At 38.8% G+C, this 21963-nt stretch overlaps 1 protein-coding gene across 1 annotated transcript in view; it reads left to right on the forward strand.

The window, feature by feature from the left end:
- Window positions 1-258: 258 nt before the first annotated feature.
- The window catches only part of LOC104686818 (V-type proton ATPase subunit S1), a 51752-nt gene continuing 30047 nt past the window's right edge, over window positions 259-21963 (forward strand). Inside the window, exons 1-6 of the mRNA XM_010395516.4 lie at window positions 259-483; window positions 6690-6816; window positions 6919-6987; window positions 12681-12874; window positions 13912-13955; window positions 18475-18560. Coding sequence (XP_010393818.3) covers window positions 371-483; window positions 6690-6816; window positions 6919-6987; window positions 12681-12874; window positions 13912-13955; window positions 18475-18560 — 633 coding nt within the window. The 5' untranslated portion in view covers window positions 259-370. The remainder of the gene's footprint in view (window positions 484-6689; window positions 6817-6918; window positions 6988-12680; window positions 12875-13911; window positions 13956-18474; window positions 18561-21963) is intronic.

Raw genomic sequence — 21963 nt, forward strand, 5'->3', positions numbered from 1 at the left:
AGTACAGAAAACTTTTCTGTAAACTCCATTTTGAAGTTGTATAACTGTTATCAGCCTGCCTAGGACAGGAGTTTGGACTTCACGACTCTCCCCTGCACTTGAAGGTTAGAGGAAACTGTCAGTGCTTTCACTGCAGAGAGTTTTACGAGCTGCTTAAACCACAAACCTGAAAGCATTAAAAATACGAGTGACTCCCAAGTTCAAGTGAAGGAAGTTCATGTTTTGAAAACCCCCCCTGCTGTTGGAGAGCAGCGCCAGCCCGCAGCCTGGCTGAATCCGGCCAGCAGCAGCCCGAGCGGGAAGTGCAGCTGTGCACACGCTCGGGCTCTCCCGCTGCAGCTGGCAGTTCCGCAGGCCCTCGCCTGGAGCCATGACACGGCTCTGCCCTGCTGCTCCCGCCCGGCTGCTCTGCACCCTTGCTGTGCTGCTCAGAACCTCTCTGGCAGTGGATCATGTGCCGATGCTGCTTTGGTCAACTCAGAGGTAAGAAATCGAGCAAAAGTATCCCTGCTTATGCTACTGCTCTGTGTGTGTGTGCACAGAATATATTGTGCCATCGATGGTGGTAAATCAGCTCTGGGCAACGAAATTGTCCAATAAATAAATTTGCACCTTGGCCATCAAACAAGCCAACAGATGATTTTACCCATTTTTATTTATAATTTTAGTGTTCTACATTGAGCAGAAAGAAGTAAATAAATTCTGTAAAGTAAAAATCTGAAGTAGATGTGCTTTATTCACCTTAAGGCATCTTTGAACTCCACTGTTAGAGATGTTGTTGACTTAAAGCCACAACATAAGGCAGTGACACAAAAAAGGAGCTGACCAAAAACTGTGTGGCAGTTTTTTAAGTCTTGCATTTCCTAACTTCTGAACCCTGGCTTTTCACTTTAATGTTCTTTTAAATACAGGTTCTTAAATACACTGCTGTATGTATATGCATCACTTGTTACAAACAACTGCAGTCTTGACAGATCCAGAGACACGTGAAATTCAGGGGTTTGCGTATATTTATGAAATAGGACTTTGAAGCTGTCTTGAAAGAACCAGATGTAGACCTCTTCTGTCCAACCAGGAATTTTATTCATGCTCACTTTAAGGATTTTGTACCATTACTTGGGATTTCCAGAAATATGGCAGGTTGGGCAATGCAGTAGTTTCAGGTGGATACTGGATATGAAAAGTTTTCAGAAATCTATGGGTCACTTATTTACCACCTTTGCCATGATGTTTCCTCTTCTTTTATGCATTTCCAGAACCTGAAACTCTACATATAGAAATCTGCAAGTTTTAAAAAAGTTTGATTTTGTAGCTTTCACTTTTTTTCCCCCTGGAAGAAAAAAAATGGATGTCTCAATGTCAAGGCATTTTTATATTCAAAATACTTAGTGATTCACCACTATGGAAGACAGGCACATATGTGAGTATTAACCCCTGCATTTAAAAGCAGAAAAAATGTTGGAAAGCACTGTTCTTAGGTTAAAAGTGGTCCTAAGCATCCAAGAAAACATCAGTGCTTCCTTTGTCCTACTTCCTGGTTTATATAGAAAACACACCTGCTGTAAATATAAACAAGATCTTATCACTAAATCCCATGTCATAAAAGTAAACTTTCCATCAAGATGCAATTAACTCCCTGTTCTACTGCAGATTTTTCTGGTTTATACGAATCTATGGCAAGAAAATCTGTACACTGGACTGGTAAACAGTTTCATGTTTCCAGAAATAGAACCTTTTATGGAAGAAGTGTTCCTCCTACCATGATATTTGCATTTTGAAAGGAGAAGTTCTTGTGGGGCCAAAATTAGTTCTGGTGAAGGTCAATGAAGCAACTGAAAAGAAGGGTTTTGTTATTTTATAAAATAAAGTAACACCAACAGCAAGTTGGTTGCTAACCCTTAACTCTGTGCTTTACATCTTGGTGCTTCACAGAGATGCAAGGTTTGCAGTGTGTGTTCTACAGGCCTGTGAAATTTGGAAACTACTATTAAGAGTTTTTGGAAACTACAGAATTGCAGCAATTACCAATGGATTTCTGTCCACTCCATAGGAACATATCCCACTGGTTTAAAAGTTTAGCTGTTCATTAATCAACAGAAATTGCGATTCACTGGTCTATCACTCTTTCCCAGGGTATCTGTTAGGATTTGATATCGAATAGTTGAAGGATACTACATTTTGTTGTAATTTAGAACTAGCCAGAGTTTGCCAAGCCATTATCTCAGGACAGCTGTATTAGGGAATGTAACACTTTAAAGTCTTTTATGCATTATTACTGTACTGTAATCATGGTATTAAAGATAATGTTAGATGCCAGATAGAGATGAAACCTGCAGCTGACAAACAGATGCAGTGCACAAAGCAAAGGGAAGTGTGGTATCAGTTCTTACAGAGATATTAGTAAATCAAATACCTCTTTCCTCTAGAAAGAAAAATGCAGATCCCTACTTGGAGAAAAGTGTGTGTTTTTTAAAACACAACATTCTTTCTCAGTTTAACTAGGGAATAACTCAGTATGTCATACTGTCCTGTTTTTCACAAAAGAATACATCACTGAATAAATTTCAAATAACTTTGGTGTGGAAAAGTTGACCTTTATTCTAAATCAGCCTTTAAGCTAATATTCCCTGGTTGGTTTTTTGAAGCAGGAAAGATTGAAAGGCTCTTCTTGCATATGATACACAGAAGAAATTTGATTTAGCCATTTTGAACCAATATTCAGAGGAATTTCTTTCCCTCCACAGATAAAGAAAAGGAGTTTGAGGAAATAAATTCATTAAAATTAGCTTTTGTGATTGCCCCCTCGTGTTTGTTTTAGGAATGATTTTTGCCTACAGTATTTTAAAATATATTACTTCCTTTTTTTTTTTATGCTGTGCTTATATATGGAAAATAATCCTTTTCTGGCAAACCGAGATTATAAGTGACTTTGAGAAGATGTTAATGCCAATTAGTACCTTTGCACTTTTTCCTAAACTACAAGGACTTTACTGAAAAATCTGCTGAAAGAAGGTGTAACATAAAAGGGAAAATTTTTTTTAGCTGTAACTTTATTGGATGCCTATGGAGACTCTGCGTGCCAGTTTACTTCTGCTGTGAAGGGGAAAATCTGATTTCTTAGATGGTAATCACAAGGTGACTGATAGAGACAACTAGTAAGAATAACTTGTAGAAAAGAGTTCCAAAGCCAGCTACAAAGCAAAAATGTAAGGTCATGAGTTAGAGTGATAGAAGTCTTGTTATCTTCCCATCAGCCTTTCTGGTGGGTTCAGATACAGGAAGTCTTGAAATCTTTTCTTCCATCAAACCTAATTGCTCAAATTCCAGAAAGAATTCTGTTCAGGGAAGAATCTGTATGCTTACTGTTGTCATGTCAGAGCAGTGAGTTATAAGAACGAAGCAAAATAATCAAGCTAAGCTTGCTTTCCTCACTTTCTTTAGTGCATTGTTGGACTGTTGGAGGAAAGAGAGAGCAGTTGAGTTTTAAGTTTCCTCAAACTTAAAGCTTCCATGAGATTCCTTAAACCTGTGTGGCCCTGCACACACATTAAAGCACATACATCAGCAGAGATGCTTGTCATTTTGAGCCCCGGTGGTGCTGTGGCGGGGAGTCCGATGCACTTGGCACAGGGATGAGTGTACAAGGCTGTGGGTCTTTGGGCACAGGGTTTTGTGTGAGCAGTTGATAACAGCAATCAATATGCGTGCTGGCCTACTGCCGGCTTCACACCGTGCCATCTGTCACTGAGGTGAGGAGTGCAGTGGGATGAGCTGGGTGACTCTGCTCAGGGAAGCACATCATCAGTGTATCTGTGACCTGTGGCACTCACAGATCTCTGTTTCACCCTGCACTTCACATGGTAAAGCACCCAGTAAAACATACTGACTGGGCAAGGAAGCTGGTGGGGGGCTGGAGCACAAGTCTTGTGAGGGGTGGCTGAGGGAGCTGGGCATGTTTAGCCTGGAGAAAAGGGGACTGAGGTGAGACCTTATTGGTGTCTACAACTCCCTGAAAGGAGGTTGTAGCCAGGAGTGGGTTGGTCTCACAGCTAGCAAGTGTGTGGATAAGAAGAAACAGCCTCAAGCTGCGCCAGGGGAAGTTTGGGTTGGATATTAGGAAAAATTTCTTCACTGCAAGTGTAGTCAGGCATTGGAACAGGGAAGTGGTTGAGTCAACTGGAAATGTTCTAAAAACACATGGATGTGGCACTAGGCACATGGTTTAGAGGTGGACGTGGCAGTGCTGCATGGACGGTTGGACTTGATGATTTTAGAGGTCTTTTCCAGCCTAAATATTTCTATGGTTCTACTTCCTGTCTGAACCACACTGAGAATGTTGTTGCACTGAGCGGACAGCAACAGCCCCCTCAGGGAAGGATGTCGCCTTCCCAGCTGCCATGCACAGGGCTCACCAAATTGTTTAAAAGAAGCAAAATAAATGCATGCATGATATTGTGAATATAAGTGTTAGGCAAATGCTGCATTCTAATAGAATTATTAACCAACTGATGTAGATGTTTTTTATGATGATGAAGTTACTGAAGTTTACTGCTTGAAAGTTAAAAAGTGTCACAAAGGGTTTTTTCAAGGTTAGATAGCAAGAACTGCTTCAAGGAACAGGGAATTTCTTAGAAGCAAGTATGCTTTAAAAGAGGATCATTAAACTTCTGAGGTTTTGAGTTCACAGCAAAAGCCTTTACCATTGTGCTGCTGCAGATAATTTCATTTTGTTTGATGTGCTTTCTGTTACCTTTTATTTTTAATTGCAAGTCCCCAAAGCTCTCAAAAGCTTCATTTTTTTCTTCTAAGATTAGGTATGAAATGGATTTAGTTATTTTTAAAAGAAACATACTAAGATATTCAGTGTCATTTTCTTTCCCACAAGACATTTTTTATCATCTCTTAATTTGATTTATCTGCTTTTCCTTTAATATCATTAGTATTTTGGTGTGGCCATGCAAGGCAAAAAGTCAGCATGAAAGTCAGTTCCTGAAGAGTCATTTCAAAATCTTTGGGACTTTCTGTGTTTTCAAATGTATTCATTTTAAAGATTTTATTTAATTTTTTGAAATTGTGAATTTTGTCTTCTCTGAAAAGTTGAGGCATGCCTGTTACAATTTCTGAGTTGTTTATGTTCATAAATATATGTTAACGTGGATTTCCAAGCAAAAATTAACAAAGAAGTGAAGATGCTGAGTAAAACTAAGAAAATACCAGATAATTTCACCAATAAAAACCCATTTTGTTCATCTCAGCAAGATTTATTTCTAAAGCTTAAAAAGTGACAGGCAAGAGGTCTACTGGAATTTAATTATCACATCTGCAGCATGTTGTCCTGAAGGAGCCGTCCACATACAGAGTTTGCTCTAACACTTTCCCAAACCCCAGAGTCTGAAGTGAGATAGGTATCATCTGGTGCTGCAGGACCGTGCTGGTTTTATCTCTGCCATGGGTGCAGTTTGAGGCTTTCGATTCACTTTCAGCAATCTTCATTGGAATTAACAGGGAAGACTTGGGAGTGCAATATAGGTTTTCTTTATCCAAAAAACAACATTGAACCCCACCTATGTGTTCATTAACCCTGTTCTGCCTCCATCTTAAAGGACTGCAGAGGTTGTTCTCATTCATAAAAGCTTACTGTGCAAGGGTCATTTGCAAATTGCTTTGGGTTAGAAAATTTAATTTGTATCTCAACTTGATCAAGTTGCAGTCATATAATAGCTGATGCTAGAGCACACAACTATTGCCTATATCCAACTCTTTGTAATTAGAACCAGTTAGAGTGTCTGGAATACCTGTTTTCTCAGGCCTTAGCAACTGATGTGTACCTGGGTAAAGGTGGGAGATTATGCATCAAGGTCATGGTTTTCCACAGACAGTTTTCATTAGTCAAAACACCAAGGATACAAATGTTCATAAACATTTTCATCCATATAGACCCATGTTGTGTACTGTTAAAATCCCAATGAGGTATTGAAAGAATAATGCCACCTCTTGTTTTGCCTGTTTTCTGTAGCAGCAAAACTAAATAGATGACTTATTTCTCTGTCCCGTCCTCATAGTGAGAGGTTCACAAAAGAGTGTAAGCTGAGTGCCTTGGGTCCTTCCATTCAGAAGAGCTCCTGCTGCTGGGAAGGTGGCTTTTCTGAGCAGCTGCTGTAGAATGATTCCTTCATCATGAAAACCTTAGGAGAAAACTTGTTTACAATAGCACTGAAAGGACCCTTCTACTAACAAATATTTTATAAAAAAATACTACTTTATGACAACTTGTGATCTAGTCTGAGTTCTACTCCTCTTGACCTTCATCTGCCAGCACTGCAAAGTGTTTTGGGAGTTAGGATGCCCTCTGGGAATTCTCTCTGGATGTTTTCAACATACTCTTCTTCATTACACTTAGCAGGTAACTTTTTTTGGAAAGATGCAACTCTGCTGTTGTACAGAAACAAGAAAATAGAGAGACACATTAGCTCTATTCATTCTTACTGTAACACAGTCAATTTGATGTGTAACACAGGCATATGTGGGCAAGTTCTTTTTCTCTTGAGTAGAATGAAAGTAAACTGAACTGCAAAGTTGATCTTAAACTAGAAATGATGATTTCATTACCTGCTGCTGCATATTTAAAGGCAGAAGAGGTATCATCATTGGCAGCAAATTTTACAGAAAAGGAAATTATTCCTTTATAGATCTCAGTGGAATCCAGGCCCTGCTACGCACGAAGGACACATTGTCTCAGCACAGGAGCTGATGGAATTCTTGCAACCTCTTTTTACCCAGAACTCCAGAAACCTCGTCTTGTTCCTGCAAGATAGGGTACGTAAACCATTTTTTTTTCTCACCAATACTGAGCACGAGTCTGTACCTAAATGAGATGCCATGGCTCCTTCTCACCAACCTACTCTCTTTGTTTTTCAGCTTAGCATAGATGATTTCACATACTTCAGTGAATCCTATGGCAACAAGAATCCGTTTCAAAATGTTCAGGCAAGCATTTATCTCTTTTATTTCTTTATGTGCAGTATCTAGAAAGAGAAGTAAAAAGAAAAATAAAGATGTAAGAAAGATGCAAACAGAAAATAATTGGGAGAAGGAAACTGAGTTGCAGAAGTTTTCCTATTTAAATTTTTGAGATTATTCCAGTTTAAGCTGATGTGTTAAAGGAAATCTACTGAGTGTGCAGATATGTGCTTTGTAGCTATTATATTTTTAAAGACTGAGTTGTCAAAATTGTTCATAACTGACAAAATTGTTCTTAAATATGATGCAATTTTCTATTGTAAAAAACAATATAAACTTCAAGACTAGCACCCCAAAATTCTGTTTTGAAGCCATAGGAAGAAAAGAAGTTATAGGAACCAGTCATTTTGGTCTTATTTTCAGAATTTAATACCTATTTTGTTTTCACAGAAATTGAAGCTCATTTAGGGAGTTAACTGTTTTATATTTGTATTAATATATCACTAGATGCTGTATTGCCTTAATCTTGATGAAAAAAATAATGCTAGTTGATTAATTTGAAATAAACTCTAGGCACAGAATTTAAGATGGAATCCTCCTGAGTCAGTCAACAGCTTCAAATTCTGTCCTCACTGAGGTTTATGGATTTTGTTCACAGCATCTATGGTTGTACATGACAGTTTATGGAAATGTAATTAGACAAAATGTTCACTTATGGAAGTCATAAAGACATTCCTGGAGGCAGGAACAGAACTATTACTAATGCAAATGGTATCGGAGCACACAAGGAAGTGTAAATTCCCAAGCACCACACAGCAAGCACTATATGTAATTAAATACATAAATATTCACATATTACCCCTCTCTACATCTATACTAAGAACCTCACATCTTCTTTGTATGATTGGAACTGGAGATATTAATCTCTTTGTCATATAACAGCGTTTTAACACTGATGCTGGAAGAGAAAAAATTATGCGGAGTATCTACATGGGTTTTCTGAGGAATGAATGGGAGTCACAATCATCTGCACTGTAAGGATCAGTGGTTGTGTCTGCAGGCAGATGCACTGGTTCTTCTCTGCTATGCCTTATCTTCTCAGGGTTTAACATCTCTGCAATGCTGTGTCTGGGGCAAATTTTTGTTGCCTAACTACAAAACTGGTTTAATTTCAGGAGCTGTTTAAAATGCATTGCAATGCATGATACTGCAAGTTCCTAATAATGTGGTGGTCTTATTTAAGTAGGCCCTGGATGTTTAAGAGGAGGGTTATCAAAGTGTTTAACACATTCTTCTTTTGCCTTGTAATCAGGACTCCGTCAGCACTGTAGATAGAGATTAAAGGCTTTAAAGTCTAGAGATGAGTCCAGAGACTGATGGGTTTAGAAATCAGGTGGTGTAAAAGGGGATTTGGGACCTAGTGAGGGCTGGTGAGGAGGTCCTCAGCTAAACAGAATGTCATGTTTAAGTAAATCTTTGTCTGTACCTGGCAGGTCAAAGATTTATACCCAAGTTTTTAACAATCTGAATAAATGTAATCAACTGTTTTCTTTCTGACCTTGCCTCTGTTCCCTCTCTGTCTTGGAGCTGAGAAATTTTTCCTTTTTATGGCTTATTTAAACCTGAAGAGTTTATTTTTGCAAATTGCTCACCTTAACTACAGCACTTCCTACATTTGTTCTGTTGGATTTGGCAGTCTTAATGCTTTTCTAGTGTAGTTTGATGGAGGTGAGGGGCTGTAACGTGAGTGAAAGAAAATGAGATGTATAAATTACATACTTCTTTTTCAGCTAGATGCCCATAGAGAGAGTTTTGTCAATATCTACTGCATAGGGTTTAGTTCTTAGGCCCAGAAGAGGAACTTTATAATCATCCATATGGATGTAGCAGGGTCTACAAAAATTTTCTCAGTTGCTATCATATTACTTGAACTCCACTTGAGATACTTTGAGTAAGAAATCAATTCTTAATCAGTATATGAAAGATTGCAATAATATTTACACAACACAGGACCAAGTGAAAGTCAGGTCTGAATTTTCTCACTGGGGAAAGTAGAATCTTTGATGTTGCATAATCACAAGTTTTTTACCTACACAGTCTATATTATACAAATGATCGGTGAAGTTATAAGTTTTCCATTGCTCTCAAGCATCCTCCTTATGAACTTCAGAAATCAAACTTATTCATAAACCTAAGCTGGAGATTTCATTTAGGATGTATAAGTGCATGTAGCAGCATGTGTACTACAAGAAGAAAGTGTTATTTGAAAAAGAGTTATAGGCTTGTAAACCCCAGAAAGATTTGCAGATATTAGATTTGTTCAGCTGCATTAGCAGCTGTTCTGAGCTTTTGGTATGAATGGGTTTGCATGCAATGAAAGAGTCTTATTTCTAGTTAATACAAAAGGAATCTTACAGGTAGGTCATTTATCTTGAACTTTCAAACAACTTCTAAATTAAATAATAAAATACAAAGATTAGCATTTGGGGAACTTCTTTGTCAAGCAGTCACCTACCCTACCAACTATTTTTCTTTAATATTAGCTTTGGCTTTCCCCAGACAGTGCTCAGCTCCTTAGAACTGCAGTGTGTGTTAACACACTCCAATTAGTGGCCAGCTGTGCAGCTACATAATTATGACTGTAAGTCATTGCCATTTTTGGTCTGATAACTCCATCCTATCCTCACTCAGTGGTCATAGACTGAGCAGTCCTGTTTAGTCACGTGTGATACAGAGGTTCTAATAAAGTTTTAATTGTCTTTATTTTCTCTCTTTTAGTTTTATTATATTATTTCTTGACAAGGGAACATGGACAGAGCTGCATAATAATCAAGATAACAGTTCATAGATTTATTCAGTGACATGATGTTTTGTTCTCCAGCCTTTTCTAAAATATTATTAATATTTAATTTTTTCAATCCTAATCACTATCAGCCTCTGAATTACCATTTTCAAAGAGCTGTTGTAATTCTCAAGGTTTCATTACTGAAGGGTAACACTCAGTTCTGAGTCTATTACCTATTATTGTGTATGTAAAATCAGGTTTGTTTTTCTGTCACCCTGTACTGCGCTAAAATCAATTTACATTTAATCTTACCAGTTATTCAGTTGCCCAAGACGTTGTACCAGAAGCTGCTTCTGTGGTTCATCAGTCAGCCATTGCCTTTACTAACTTGAATAATTTGGCATAATGAGCAAGTTTCATTAGCTCAATATTTATCTTTTTATCAGATAGTTTAGGAGCATATGGAACAGAACAGACCCTAGTGCAGTAACAGATACTTTTTTCTACCCTTTCTTGCTAAATCTTTACCTATCCTTTAGCTACCTTCATGTGAAGACAGCCTCTCTCTGGCCAAAGCAGCTTAGTTTCTTCAGTAGTCCTTACCTCAAGACTCTGCCAAATGCCTTGTCTGGGTTCAAGTAGACTGTACCCTCTAGACCTTCCTTTTGTACATGCCTGTTAACTCCTTCGGGTATTTTCAGCGGAATTGTGAGGCAAAACTTTGTTGTGAAAGCTACATCAAGTATTTTCCCCAGTATAGTCCTTCCTCATTGTTTTAGTCTGTATTTTATTCTTTGGAATGCTTCCTCCCATTCTTGGACTTCAGGTTTGCTTCTCCACAGTCCCTTGGATCTGTCTGTAACCCTCAGAAAAAAAAACTGAGTGTCATGTTTCCCACTGTACAGTACAGCATGGAGCTATTATTGTTCAGCAATAACTCCTGTAGCTGCAACACTGTTTATCAGGTAAAGTACATCAGATCAGTTTTCATTAAAATTATAACTTACAGCTTTATGTGTATATTTGAAAGCAACAGCTACAGTGTAAAAGTTTGTGGGATAAATAATTGGAAAATGAAAATTAAACCTTCCCCTTCTCCTTCCTTTTCCCCTTCCTCTCTCTCCCTGTCCCACTCCTGTTTCCTAGCTACTGTGTGCTTTCCTTCAGCAGAATGCAGAATCAGATGTTTTTCAATATCCTCTTCATACTCCACCCCCTTTTGGAGTTTTCGTGTCTTGAACAAGCATGGTAGCTGAAATCCTGAAATGTGTAAAGCAACATATGAGTATTGTAAAGAAAAGTGCACAACTGCCAAATGGCAAGAAGGACAAAGCAGAGGCAAGGGATCAGATTGCCTACCTGAGGCTAATGAATTGATACCCAGCTGTGTCTTCCCTTCATATGAAAAAACAGCTGAATACCAGGGGCTGGAAACTGAGACAGATGGCAGTGCAGCACTGGCTAGGAGCAGAGGCACAATTCAGATATTACTCAGTGATACACTTTATATCTTATTCTACATTAAATGAGTAATCTGCTTAATATATATCCTTGGATGAAGTGGCTGTTGCCATTCTGGCTGCTGCTATGGGACAAGGGATTAAAATATTGAAAATAAAATCATTGAATTGCTCAGAATTTCAGGTCTAAATTCAAATCTATAAACAAATCAAAATGAAATGTTTCATCTTTTTCTTCCAGGAGGTGCTAAAAACACTACTCAAAGACCTGTACACAAGATCAATGCTTTCTGCTCTATTTTAATTTCTGCAGTTACTTTTCTATCCGTCTGGAAAATCAGACAATGCTGCATAATCCTCCCTTATGAGCATTTATAGAAATGTGAAAGTACCTATAGCCTTTGCCTAGGAAGGAAAATGTGAGCAATTAGAAAGAACCAGAGCAGGTCAGAAAAGTGGTAATCAGTCGAAGAACAGACAAAAAGGAAAAAAGGAATAGTAGGAAAATGTTAGGAACACTGTAACTCTTATGTTTTCTCTCCTTTGAAGAGTTGAAGGGAGCAATGATAAAGCATCTTTGGTTGACACCTGGCATCAGGCCAGGGTCAACCCACCACAATGTCAAATATGGGCTACATTAATTTTGATCATTTTCAAATCTTCATCTTGCATTTTGTTTCCCCAAATATTTCAAGTTAATTTTATTATCAAGAAAAATGCTTGGAAAGATGTTTTTTGGCTATGCAAGTCCCAAACTTCTAGAATAAGAATGTTTTTCAATTCATTTCACTCAAGTATCTTTATCAGAAATTCAGCTATCAGAATTTCTAATAAAGTGAAAGATACCCTGATGCTTTATCTGAACTAATTCAGCCTGAGCTTTATAATTTGTACTTTGAGTATAAAGATGGAAAGTTTATGACATGAATTTTTTTTGTGTTTGTCTGGAGGCTCTGTAGAGCCTGAAATCTGCAGCTTTCTTTAATTAATTGTTACAAATTAGACACTTTCCTGTACCGTGTGCTGTACCACCAGGATGTACACAAATGCAGGGTGTTTATTATGCAAAATATGACTCCTAACTGAATGGAGCTGCTGCAACTGGAGGTGTCTGACATTGATCTTTCTTACCTCCAAGGGCATTTAGTTAGAGAGTCATCTGAGCTTTGCTTCTGGCAGTACTCATAACCACTACACTCTTAGCTTGAGAACTTCTACATCATCTGTCTCTCCTCTTCCACCACATGTGGAAAGGACAGTAAAAATTTGGTGTTACTGAGTGCTTTAAGCTTGCTACAAGAAAGTTCAGGAGCAGCCTGCAGCCACCATCAGGCTGTGAGAATTCACGTGCTGTTTACTGTGGTGGTTCTTCACCTTGAATATTAAATTAAGGATACATTAAAAAAAGCTTGTGTTTAATTATTAATCAGCTAAATATTAAGCAAGTAAATAAACTGTTCATAAATTTGTTACAGGAAATTCTTCAGTCTTCTCCTTCATCTTTAGTTTTGCCAGCTGTTGACTGCAAGGCTACCAAGTATCTCCTGAGCGTTCTTCAAGAATCGAGAGATTGGAGGTTGACACATGTAACTAATCTCAATGTCTCTCACCTGGAAGTGAATGCATCTAACCCTAACTTACTGGTGGTTCAGCTGCAACCACTTGCCAGGTAGGAGCTTATCCCAAAGAAGAACTGACCCACATGTGTGTGTGATTTTTAGAGCTTTTGAAAATGTCAGTTGTATTCAGGAAATTGAAAAAAACAAAGTGGAAGCTTGTAGGGCTATCAAAATTGTTTCTCTTACAAGGATGAATTCAGTGTTTTTCAAAGTCCCCTGATAAGCTTACCAGGTGTAATAGATGAATTATGTTGAGAAAGGCAGTCAGGCATTCCTATTTTGTCTGCCTCATTATATGAGAACAAAGGGGCAGCTAATAAAACTAAATGGCAACACACTTTTTAGCAGAAAGGCTCAATTACTTTACTCAACACATGATTAACCTGCAGAATTAATTGCTAGAAGGCATTCCAGGAGTCAAAAATACTGGCAGGATAAATAAGCAAGCAAATAAACCTACAGACAGACCTGAAGCTGATAAAGAGCCTGATTTTCCATCACTGTAGAAGGAAGAGGAGGGCTATAGTTTTTCATGTTTCCAGCTCTATGAGGACTGTGACCTAAGAGAGATAGGGAGAGACTGTTCCTTCAGGTGTATGTATATTTAGAAAAGATAAGGCACGGTTGCTCAGCTTCTTCTACTTACTCTTCTTCCCAGCCTGTTACTTGGGCTTTTGTACGCCGGTGTAAGGGGCAGATATCAATGTGTCCTGAAGAAACGCAATTCTAGCTGTCATGTCATTACACAAAAAGAGGCATAATGACTATTTTAAGGAGTTCCTCTACAAATGTTAAACAATGGGCCAACACCAAATGAAAAAAAAGCTTCCCAGAGACTGATCAAAATAGTGTCAGCAGTATGGCTTCTCTGCTGCCTAGGTAGTTTGAGGGGTTTAAGAATCAGCTGAAGATGTGGTCCTTGTATTTTTAATGGCTTTGCAGAAGAAAAGGGTCATTAAGAGGAGATGAAAGAATGGCAGAGGGATTGACAGTAATCCTTTTATCAGTCAGTATCTTCATACACTTGATTCACATCATTCTTGCCTAGAAAAGATTTTTAATTATTTCTCTCTCTCTTTTTCTCTAGTGGTTTAAAAGACATTTCCACCCTGGAAGCAATTGCTGAAAATGGTAAGTAATATTACCTAGATATAACTAACATTTCATCACTTGTGTTTTCACTTGAGTAGGGTGTATTTTCTACTCTCTTGCAACTACTATTTAAAGGTTATTATCCCACTCCCCTTCTACAGTATTTATAACATGTGGTTGTCTTAGTGTTGGGATACTAAGTGTCTGATTAAAAATCCATGTGGATACAGCTCTGTGACTCAAAATGTCATGATAATTGTGAGAAATGAGACAACTCTTAAAAAGATTAATTTATTGAAAACAGAAAAATTGAAAAATTACACAAATTAGAAAAATATAAAAATTCGGGATCCTATGGCTCAGTAGATGGTATGCCCCAGGAGCACAGGGATTTGAGATCTTCTGGCTGAGACAGCACTAGACCTCAGGTAGAGAAAAAGAACTTGGAGTGCTGGGCTGACTTTTAGCAGGTCCAAAGTCAAAAAAAATTACTAAAGACTCCTTAATAGGAGTAGGCTTTTAACACCCAGCACCGACATCTCCCACAGCTAGCCTGGAGAGAGCAAGAGGGGTAAAGAGACCCTGCCTTTCTGCTTCATTCCTTTTATAGTCTTTGCTCTTCCCCCCCCCCCCCAGTCCGCCCACAGCCCACCCCTTCAGTCCAAGGCGATTGGTGCTTTCCCTTTGATGGATCATCTCCGTCCACCAATGGCTCATTGTTGTCAGAGGGGGTGGTATTAGTTGAGATAAGGGAGCTACAATGCCTTCATTAAAATTCAGGTATTCAGGTTGCCATGGAGCTTGCCTGCAGAGTAATGGCTTTGTGGCTAAAAATAGCTGCTGGCTGTTAGACTGGATGGGGTTTTTTTGGCCTTGGAATCAGAATGCAAGTGAAAACACCTACAAAAAAGTATTAAAATACATCCAACACACCTCAAAACACTTGTAAAAGTATACAGTAAACACAGGAAAGGTAGCTCTTATGGTGTACCGGTGGTTTGAAGTTTGAAAAGGGCAACTCTCTTAATAAACTACTTTAAACAATTGAAAACACTGATACTGGAACTGGATTTTTGTACCTGGGTTGATGGGTTAATTTTAAGATTTAATCTATAAATATTTAACTCAAAATTAATTAATTAAAGCACTTAATATGCAAAGACCAAGCACAAATAGGGATTTCATGTATGACAATAATTCACCTCTGCTTCAGGCATGAGCCTTTGCTCATTCTCTGAGCCCAAACCCTGCATCTCTGTACAGCTTGAGCTGCCTCCCTCGATCTCACCTTGCAGACTGGCAGCTGGAGGTGCCAGGCTCTTCTGGAAAATCCGAGGCCTTGGTCTCAACAAAGGGTGTCTGCGTGAATAGGAAATGTTTTTCTAATCTTTATAAAACAATACTGATGGCCTTCTTTGCCTTTGGTAGAGTCTTTTATTGGTTTTGCAGTTTTAATAAACACTACTTGTTAAAGTTGAATCTCTCCATATAAGACTATAAAAAACTTCTCTTGCCTAGCATCTGGTTGAAAAAGAGGTGCCATACACAAAAATGGCACTGAGAGGTATCTCACTGCAGAGCTTTCACTTATTACTCCAAATTAGAAATTGAATTATGAAGGGCAAATCACTGAAGTGGTAGTTTGGGGGATTTACAGTGTAGTGGGCTGATAATTAAATAGTGTTTTTAATGCCTGTGACTGTTTCTGCTCACAACTGGGGTTATAAAATCAGAAGCAGATTTGAAAATCAGGGGAAAATACCTTAGTACTGAAATCAGTTTTGTATCCTTTTCTCTTTGTTTTTGCACTAGTCCAAAATGAGTGAGTTTTATACTAAAACAAACAGTTGGATTTTCATCTCTGAATTGCAGAGGAGTTATTTTGTCTTCTTTTCTTTTCCCCGGAGCATATTGGATAGCTGAGACTTGATTTAATGTTGGTCTTGGCTGAACAGCAGCTTTTTTTTATGGGACATTTCTTTCATCAGCTGCATGGATTCAAGAATAAGCTTCCCAAGCCCTAGGATCATAGTATCATAGAATATGCTGAGTTGGAAGGGACCCATTGGGATAACTGAGTCCATCCTGGCCCTGCACAGGACACCCCAAGAATCACACCATTTGCTTGACAGTATTCTTCAAATGCTTCTTGGACTCTGTCAGGTTTGGTCCTCAGCCATTTCTCTGGGGAGCTGTTCCAGTGCTCTGGGTAGAAAATGTTTTCCTGATAGCCAACTTAAACCTCCCCTGACTCAGTTTCATGCCATTCGCTGAGTCCTGTCACTGGTCACGAGTGATGAGATCAGTGTCTGCCCCTTCTCTTCCCCTCACGAGGAAGTTGTAACTGCAATGAGGTCTCCCCACAGCTTCCTCTTCTCCAGGCTGAACAGACCAAGTGATCTCAGCTGCTCCTCATAAGGCTCCCCCTTCAGAACCTTCTCCGTCCTTGTTGCCTTCTTTGGATGGTCTTTAATTGCTTAATGTCGTTTCTATATCGTGGCACCCAAAACTGCCCCCAGCCCTCGAGGTGAGGCTGCCCCAATGCAGAGCAGAGTGGGACAATCCCCTCCCTTGCGAGGCTGGTGATGCTGTGCCTGATGCACCCCAGGACACTGCTGGCCCTCCTGGCTGCCAGGGAACACTGTAGACTCGTGCAACTGTTGTCTCAGGCCACTTTGTTTCGGGAAAGCAAAGTTAACAGATGACCTGGGGGAGGCTGGAAGGAAAGGTATGCCAGCTTTTTGGTTAGTATCAAAATGTTAATCAGGAAGAAGGTGTGTGGATTAGGGAAGACATGCCACTTTGCAGGGCCAAGTACAAAACCTGCACTATTGTTCCCATGTAGGCACCTAATTTAGACGCTCTAAAATATGGTGGACAATCTTTGGAGAATTTGAAAATACTTCATAAGAAAGGTAGAGTTCTGATCACAGGCAAACAAGAATCTATATCAATTCTGTTGTCATACGGATGTTCACAGAAGCTTCTCTGGAAGAAGGAATTACCTCTAGAACCTTCCCAAAGGCAAGAGTTGTAGATGTTACTGGTAACTATAGTTACATGTAGCCTCTTTCTGAAGGGAAATGCAAATAACATGTTATTGCATTTCAGAAAGCTGTTGGTTGCATTAATAAAAGAAAACCCAAACTCAATCTCTGCATTTTTCTATGCTTTTTTGTTGTTGTTGTTCTGCATATTTTTGCTAAGGCTGAGGAGAATTTCCAAAATCTTTGAATCCAGAATACAAAATCTTCATTATATAATGCCTTGGATCTCCACAACCAATGTAATTACGGCAGTAGTTTTTAGGCAGCTTTTTTTCTGAGTAAGTACATTTCTTATAGTAGATTCTCTTAGCAATAATTCTTAGTAGGAAACTTTACATAGCTGTGATTCTTGACTGGTATGAGGAAATCAGTTCAGTTGAAACCCTACAGGAAAAAAACGTATTTTCATTCTTAAAAAAGCCAAACATTTTACTCAGCCAGGACACCATAATTACAGTAAGTAGAACTGGTTAAAAAGGATAATAATATAAACTCTTATTTTCAGCACATGCAAATAAAACACAATTTCTGTAAAGTATAACTTCGAAATCTGAGACGTTTGTATGTCCAGGTTATAAAATATCCATCCATCAGGCTGGTATGTGAATGAGAAGTGGGAAGGCCAGAAAGAGTAAATGTGAGTCTGCTTGCTTGCTTCTCGAGCAGTCCCAATAACGCCACGAATAATGGTTCATGATTCACAGCTGTTATGCTCCTTATAAGCATAAGCATGTTCATGTTTCTGCATAAATTTTGGAAACATTTATCAGTTTTAAGTGTTTATTGTAACTGCCTGTGGTTTCAGAACTAGAGGAGCATCTTTTGTAGAGGCGTATTTGGACCTCTTTGAAAGGTTGTCTCTTCCTTATCTGACTTTTCCTTCCTTTTTCAGAAATATTCCACCATATATCTCCTTTGGCCTCCAAAGTAATCAGCAGGAAAATTTTCTGTGTCCTGTTGGGGGTGCTGAAGAAGGCTTTAAATCCACAGAAGGCAAAAGAAATACTGCTACCAGTATTACACATATCATGCCCCACACTAAACACCGTGTTTTGAGTGTTGTGGCTCAGTGGTAGTTACATGTATTTTGTAATTCAAATAATAATACTGCTTAAATTTTATTATTTACTTATTGACTGGTCACTTGACTAACAGATTAAGAGATCCTGTTCACATCTCTTAAGTGATTTCTTCTGCTCTTGGTTTTAATTCCCTAAAGTTCAAACCTTAGGGTATGTTTTCCATTGTTTTACTTTTCAGTTTCAAAATCACCTCTTTTTCTGAATTGTTGTGGTTTTTTTATATTATCTCAATGAAATTGTGCATTTTTCAAGACACTGAGCATGTCTTATCCCATTTGTACCTATTGTGCCTAGATGGAATGAGCACTTAAGTGGCTTGAATAGACTGAATAAGCTTAAACATCTAGCTCATTACTTCTCCAACTACTGTAGAATTTTAGCTTTTTGATCTTACAGAGTTTGTTGAATTATACATGTTTCTATTTACAGACAAAATGATTGGAAGAGTGACCATGGATCTGCAGGAACGAGGGGTTCATTTTTCAGTAATTTATACTGCAGTGAGACCTTCAAGGGTGAGTAATCTGCAGTGCCTAGAACTGTCAGATTTTTATCATCCAACAACTTAACGTTTACAGAAGAACTCTGTAGATTATTTTCAAGATTATACAGGCAGGCAATCTATATTATATGAGGTTTTGACCAGAAATGATTGCATGAATTTTCATATATGATACCTATATCACATAACTATTGAAGTTTTACTATTCTAGGAGGCTATAAATCTGCCTTTGTCTGTAGAACTTATTACTGTTTTTAAGAACTGTAAATTAATTTTTTTTTCAGTTTAGCTCTAGTGGTTTTGTAGTGAGTTCTATGTGGAACGTTATCAAGCTTCCTGGTGTGGCGGGTTAGTATAGGCAGAGTGTTATTAATTAACTGAAGGCTACTAAAGTATCCATTTTAAAATTGATTGGCTCAATTTCTTTTAATGAATACTTTGTATTTACAACTGCAAGGTAAAATTTTCACCCTTGCTTATAGTCAGAATATAATTTATAGATCGCATCATATCACATTAACAGTAAGCAGCAATGCAGAATAGTTATTTATGCAGAGTTATCTTTTTGTATGACATACAGGTTGCAATCAAAAAGTATTCCATTTTTAATTTTAATGTGAATAAATGGAAGACAGTCCTGCCTTGAGGAAAACAAAATAGTTTCCATTAAGAAGAGAAACATTTGAAACATTAGGGCTGAATCCTAAAAAAAGCAACTTTGAGAGAAATATGTCTATCTGTTTCAGAGATAACACATCTGAGCTCCTAACATGATAATAGAATCACAGAATCATTAAGTTTGGAAAAGACCTCCAAGATCATTGAGTCCAACCTTTGACTGATCACCACCCTGTCAACTAAACCATAGCACTATGTGCCACATCCAGTAATTTCTTGAACACCTCCAGGGATGGTGACTCCACCACCTCCCTGGGCAGTCTATTTCAATGCTTGACAACCCAGTCAGTGAAGAAAGTCTTCCAGATGTCCAACCTGAACCTCTCCTGGTGCAGCTTGAGGCCATTTCCTCTTGTCTTATTGCTGGTTGCCTGGAAGAAGAGGCTGACCCCCCCACCTGGATACAACCTCCTTTCAGGCAGTTGTAGAGTGATAAGGTCCCCCCTAGCCTTCTCCTCTAATGGCTGAACAACCCTGGCTCCCTCAGCCACTCCTCATGTGACTCGCTCTTTAGACCCTTCACCAGCTCTGCTGCCCTTCTCTGGACTCTCTCCAGCCCCTCAATGTCATTCTTGTTGTGAGGGGCCCAGAACTGGATACAGCCCTCGAGGTGTGACCTCACCAGTGCTGAGTACGGGGAGACAATCGCTGCTCTAGTCCTGCTGGCCACACTGTTGCTGATACAGGCCAGGATGGCATTGGCCTTCTTGGCCACCTGGGCACACACTGGCTCATGTTCACCTCCAGGTCCTTTTTACTCACATAGACTTGTGAATGTCCAAGTGGTACAGTGGGTCACTAACTGCTTCCTCTTGGATTGCAGGGTTCCATTTTGCTCCCAGTCCCCGTCTACCAGCTCAGGGCGCAGGTTGCCCTGAGGATAACCGGTCTTGCTGTTTAAGACTGAGGTAAAGAAAGTATGAGTACCTCAGCCTTTTCCTCATCCTTTCCTCAACCAAGTTCCGCCCCCCCCCCCTTCCCCACATCCAAGGATAGAGATTTTCCTTAGCTCTCCTTTTGTTGTTAATTTATTTATAAAAACACTTTTTATTATGTCTCACAGCAGTTGCCAGATTGAGTTCTAACTGAGTTTTGGCCTTTCTGATTTTCTGTCTACATGACCTAATGACACCCTTGTACTCTCCCTGAATTGCCTGCTCCTTTTTGCAAAGGTCATCAACTCTTTTTTTCTCTGATTTCCTGTTCAGCAGGTCGGTCTTCTCCCATTGACTCATCTTTTGGCACATGGGGATTGCCTGATTCTGTGCCTTTAAGATTTCTTTTCTTAAAGTATGTCTAGCTTTCCTGGACTCCTTTGTTATCAAGGACTGTCCAAGGTAGAGGTTTTGTTGACCCCCTTCCTCCCTTCACCAAGAATCGAAAATTCTGTCATTTTGGGGTCACTTTGCCCAAGACAGCCTCCAACCACCAAATCTCCCACCAGCCCTTCTCTGTTCATTAACAGCAGGTCTAGCAGGGTACCATCCCTGGTAGGCTCACTCACCAGCTGCGTCAGGAATTTGTCTTCCTCACACTCCAAGAACCTCCTAGACTGCCTCTTCACAGTGTTGAGTTTCCAGCAGACATCTGGCAAGTTAAAGTCTACCACAAGAACAACGGCTAGCGATCATGAAACGTCAGCCAGTTGCTTAGAGAACATTTCATCTGCCTTTCCTTGGTTTAGGCAACAGGAAAGACATTTGTGCGATTGTCTAGATCTAGCATGAGACATGCTGACAGGATCTTGAGAGGCTGGAAGGTTCTCAGGAGGGAGCACAATGAAAAATGCACTTCTCTTCTTATCACAAGAATAAAACCAAGAAAACCTGTGTTCAGTGGGTATGGAGGGAAGTCCCTTTATCTTATCTGAAAGAAGAGTAGGAGGCCACATAAATGGACTTCATAAATGTTCTTTAAGCCAGTAGTGGGTGAGCCCCTCAAAGGTGTTCTGCGTTTATTCAAAAGTAGCATGGGTTGTTGCATGGAGGCAGAATTTTGAACCTCCGACTATCCAACAAGGTGATCACAATTGTCCCTTCAGGCTCTGGGACAAAGGCTAATTCTACTGAAGAAAAACGAGAACTTTCTTCAGAAATTCACCCTGTGAAATTCATTTCCAGAGACTGGATTTTGAACACGAAACTTAGAATAAAAAACAGTAGCATGAGGAGGCAAGCTCACATTGATATTCTGTGTACTGTGTGCTTTTGTGGCAAAGGACAGAATATTAGTCCAGAGCATGTGATCTGCCTTTTTTTCTATTTCATTTTTTAACAAAGATCCAAAATAAAAATTACTTAGTTATTGTGGCTCTTTACTGTTTGAAATCAAAGGTGCATGGGCATTCTTAGCTGAAAATTGCATTTAGAACAATTGGAATGAAAAATATTTTTAATTAATGAAAGAATTGGAATTGAGAAGGAATTTTTTTATCAATTTTAGAAGTTTTTTGAATTTTAAATCTATGCATATTTCAACAGTCTAAATTAAAGTAACTTAGTTTGAACAGCTGAAGCACTTCTAAATAATTAAAGCAATGTATTTTAAGATGTTCTACATTTTTAAAATACAAGCAATTTAAACTTTTCTCGATTGTATAAATTCAATACTATATAAAAACATTTGAAGCATTTTTGTCCCCTCACAATAACTTTAAATTATTTCAGTGCATTCAAGGTTATCAACTTCTGTACAGAGCTATAAAAGGCAAAGCAGAATGTACTTCTGAGGGTTCATCA

The sequence above is a fragment of the Corvus cornix genome, chromosome 1A (assembly GCF_000738735.6).
Source record: "Corvus cornix cornix isolate S_Up_H32 chromosome 1A, ASM73873v5, whole genome shotgun sequence".
Taxonomy (NCBI): domain Eukaryota; kingdom Metazoa; phylum Chordata; class Aves; order Passeriformes; family Corvidae; genus Corvus; species Corvus cornix.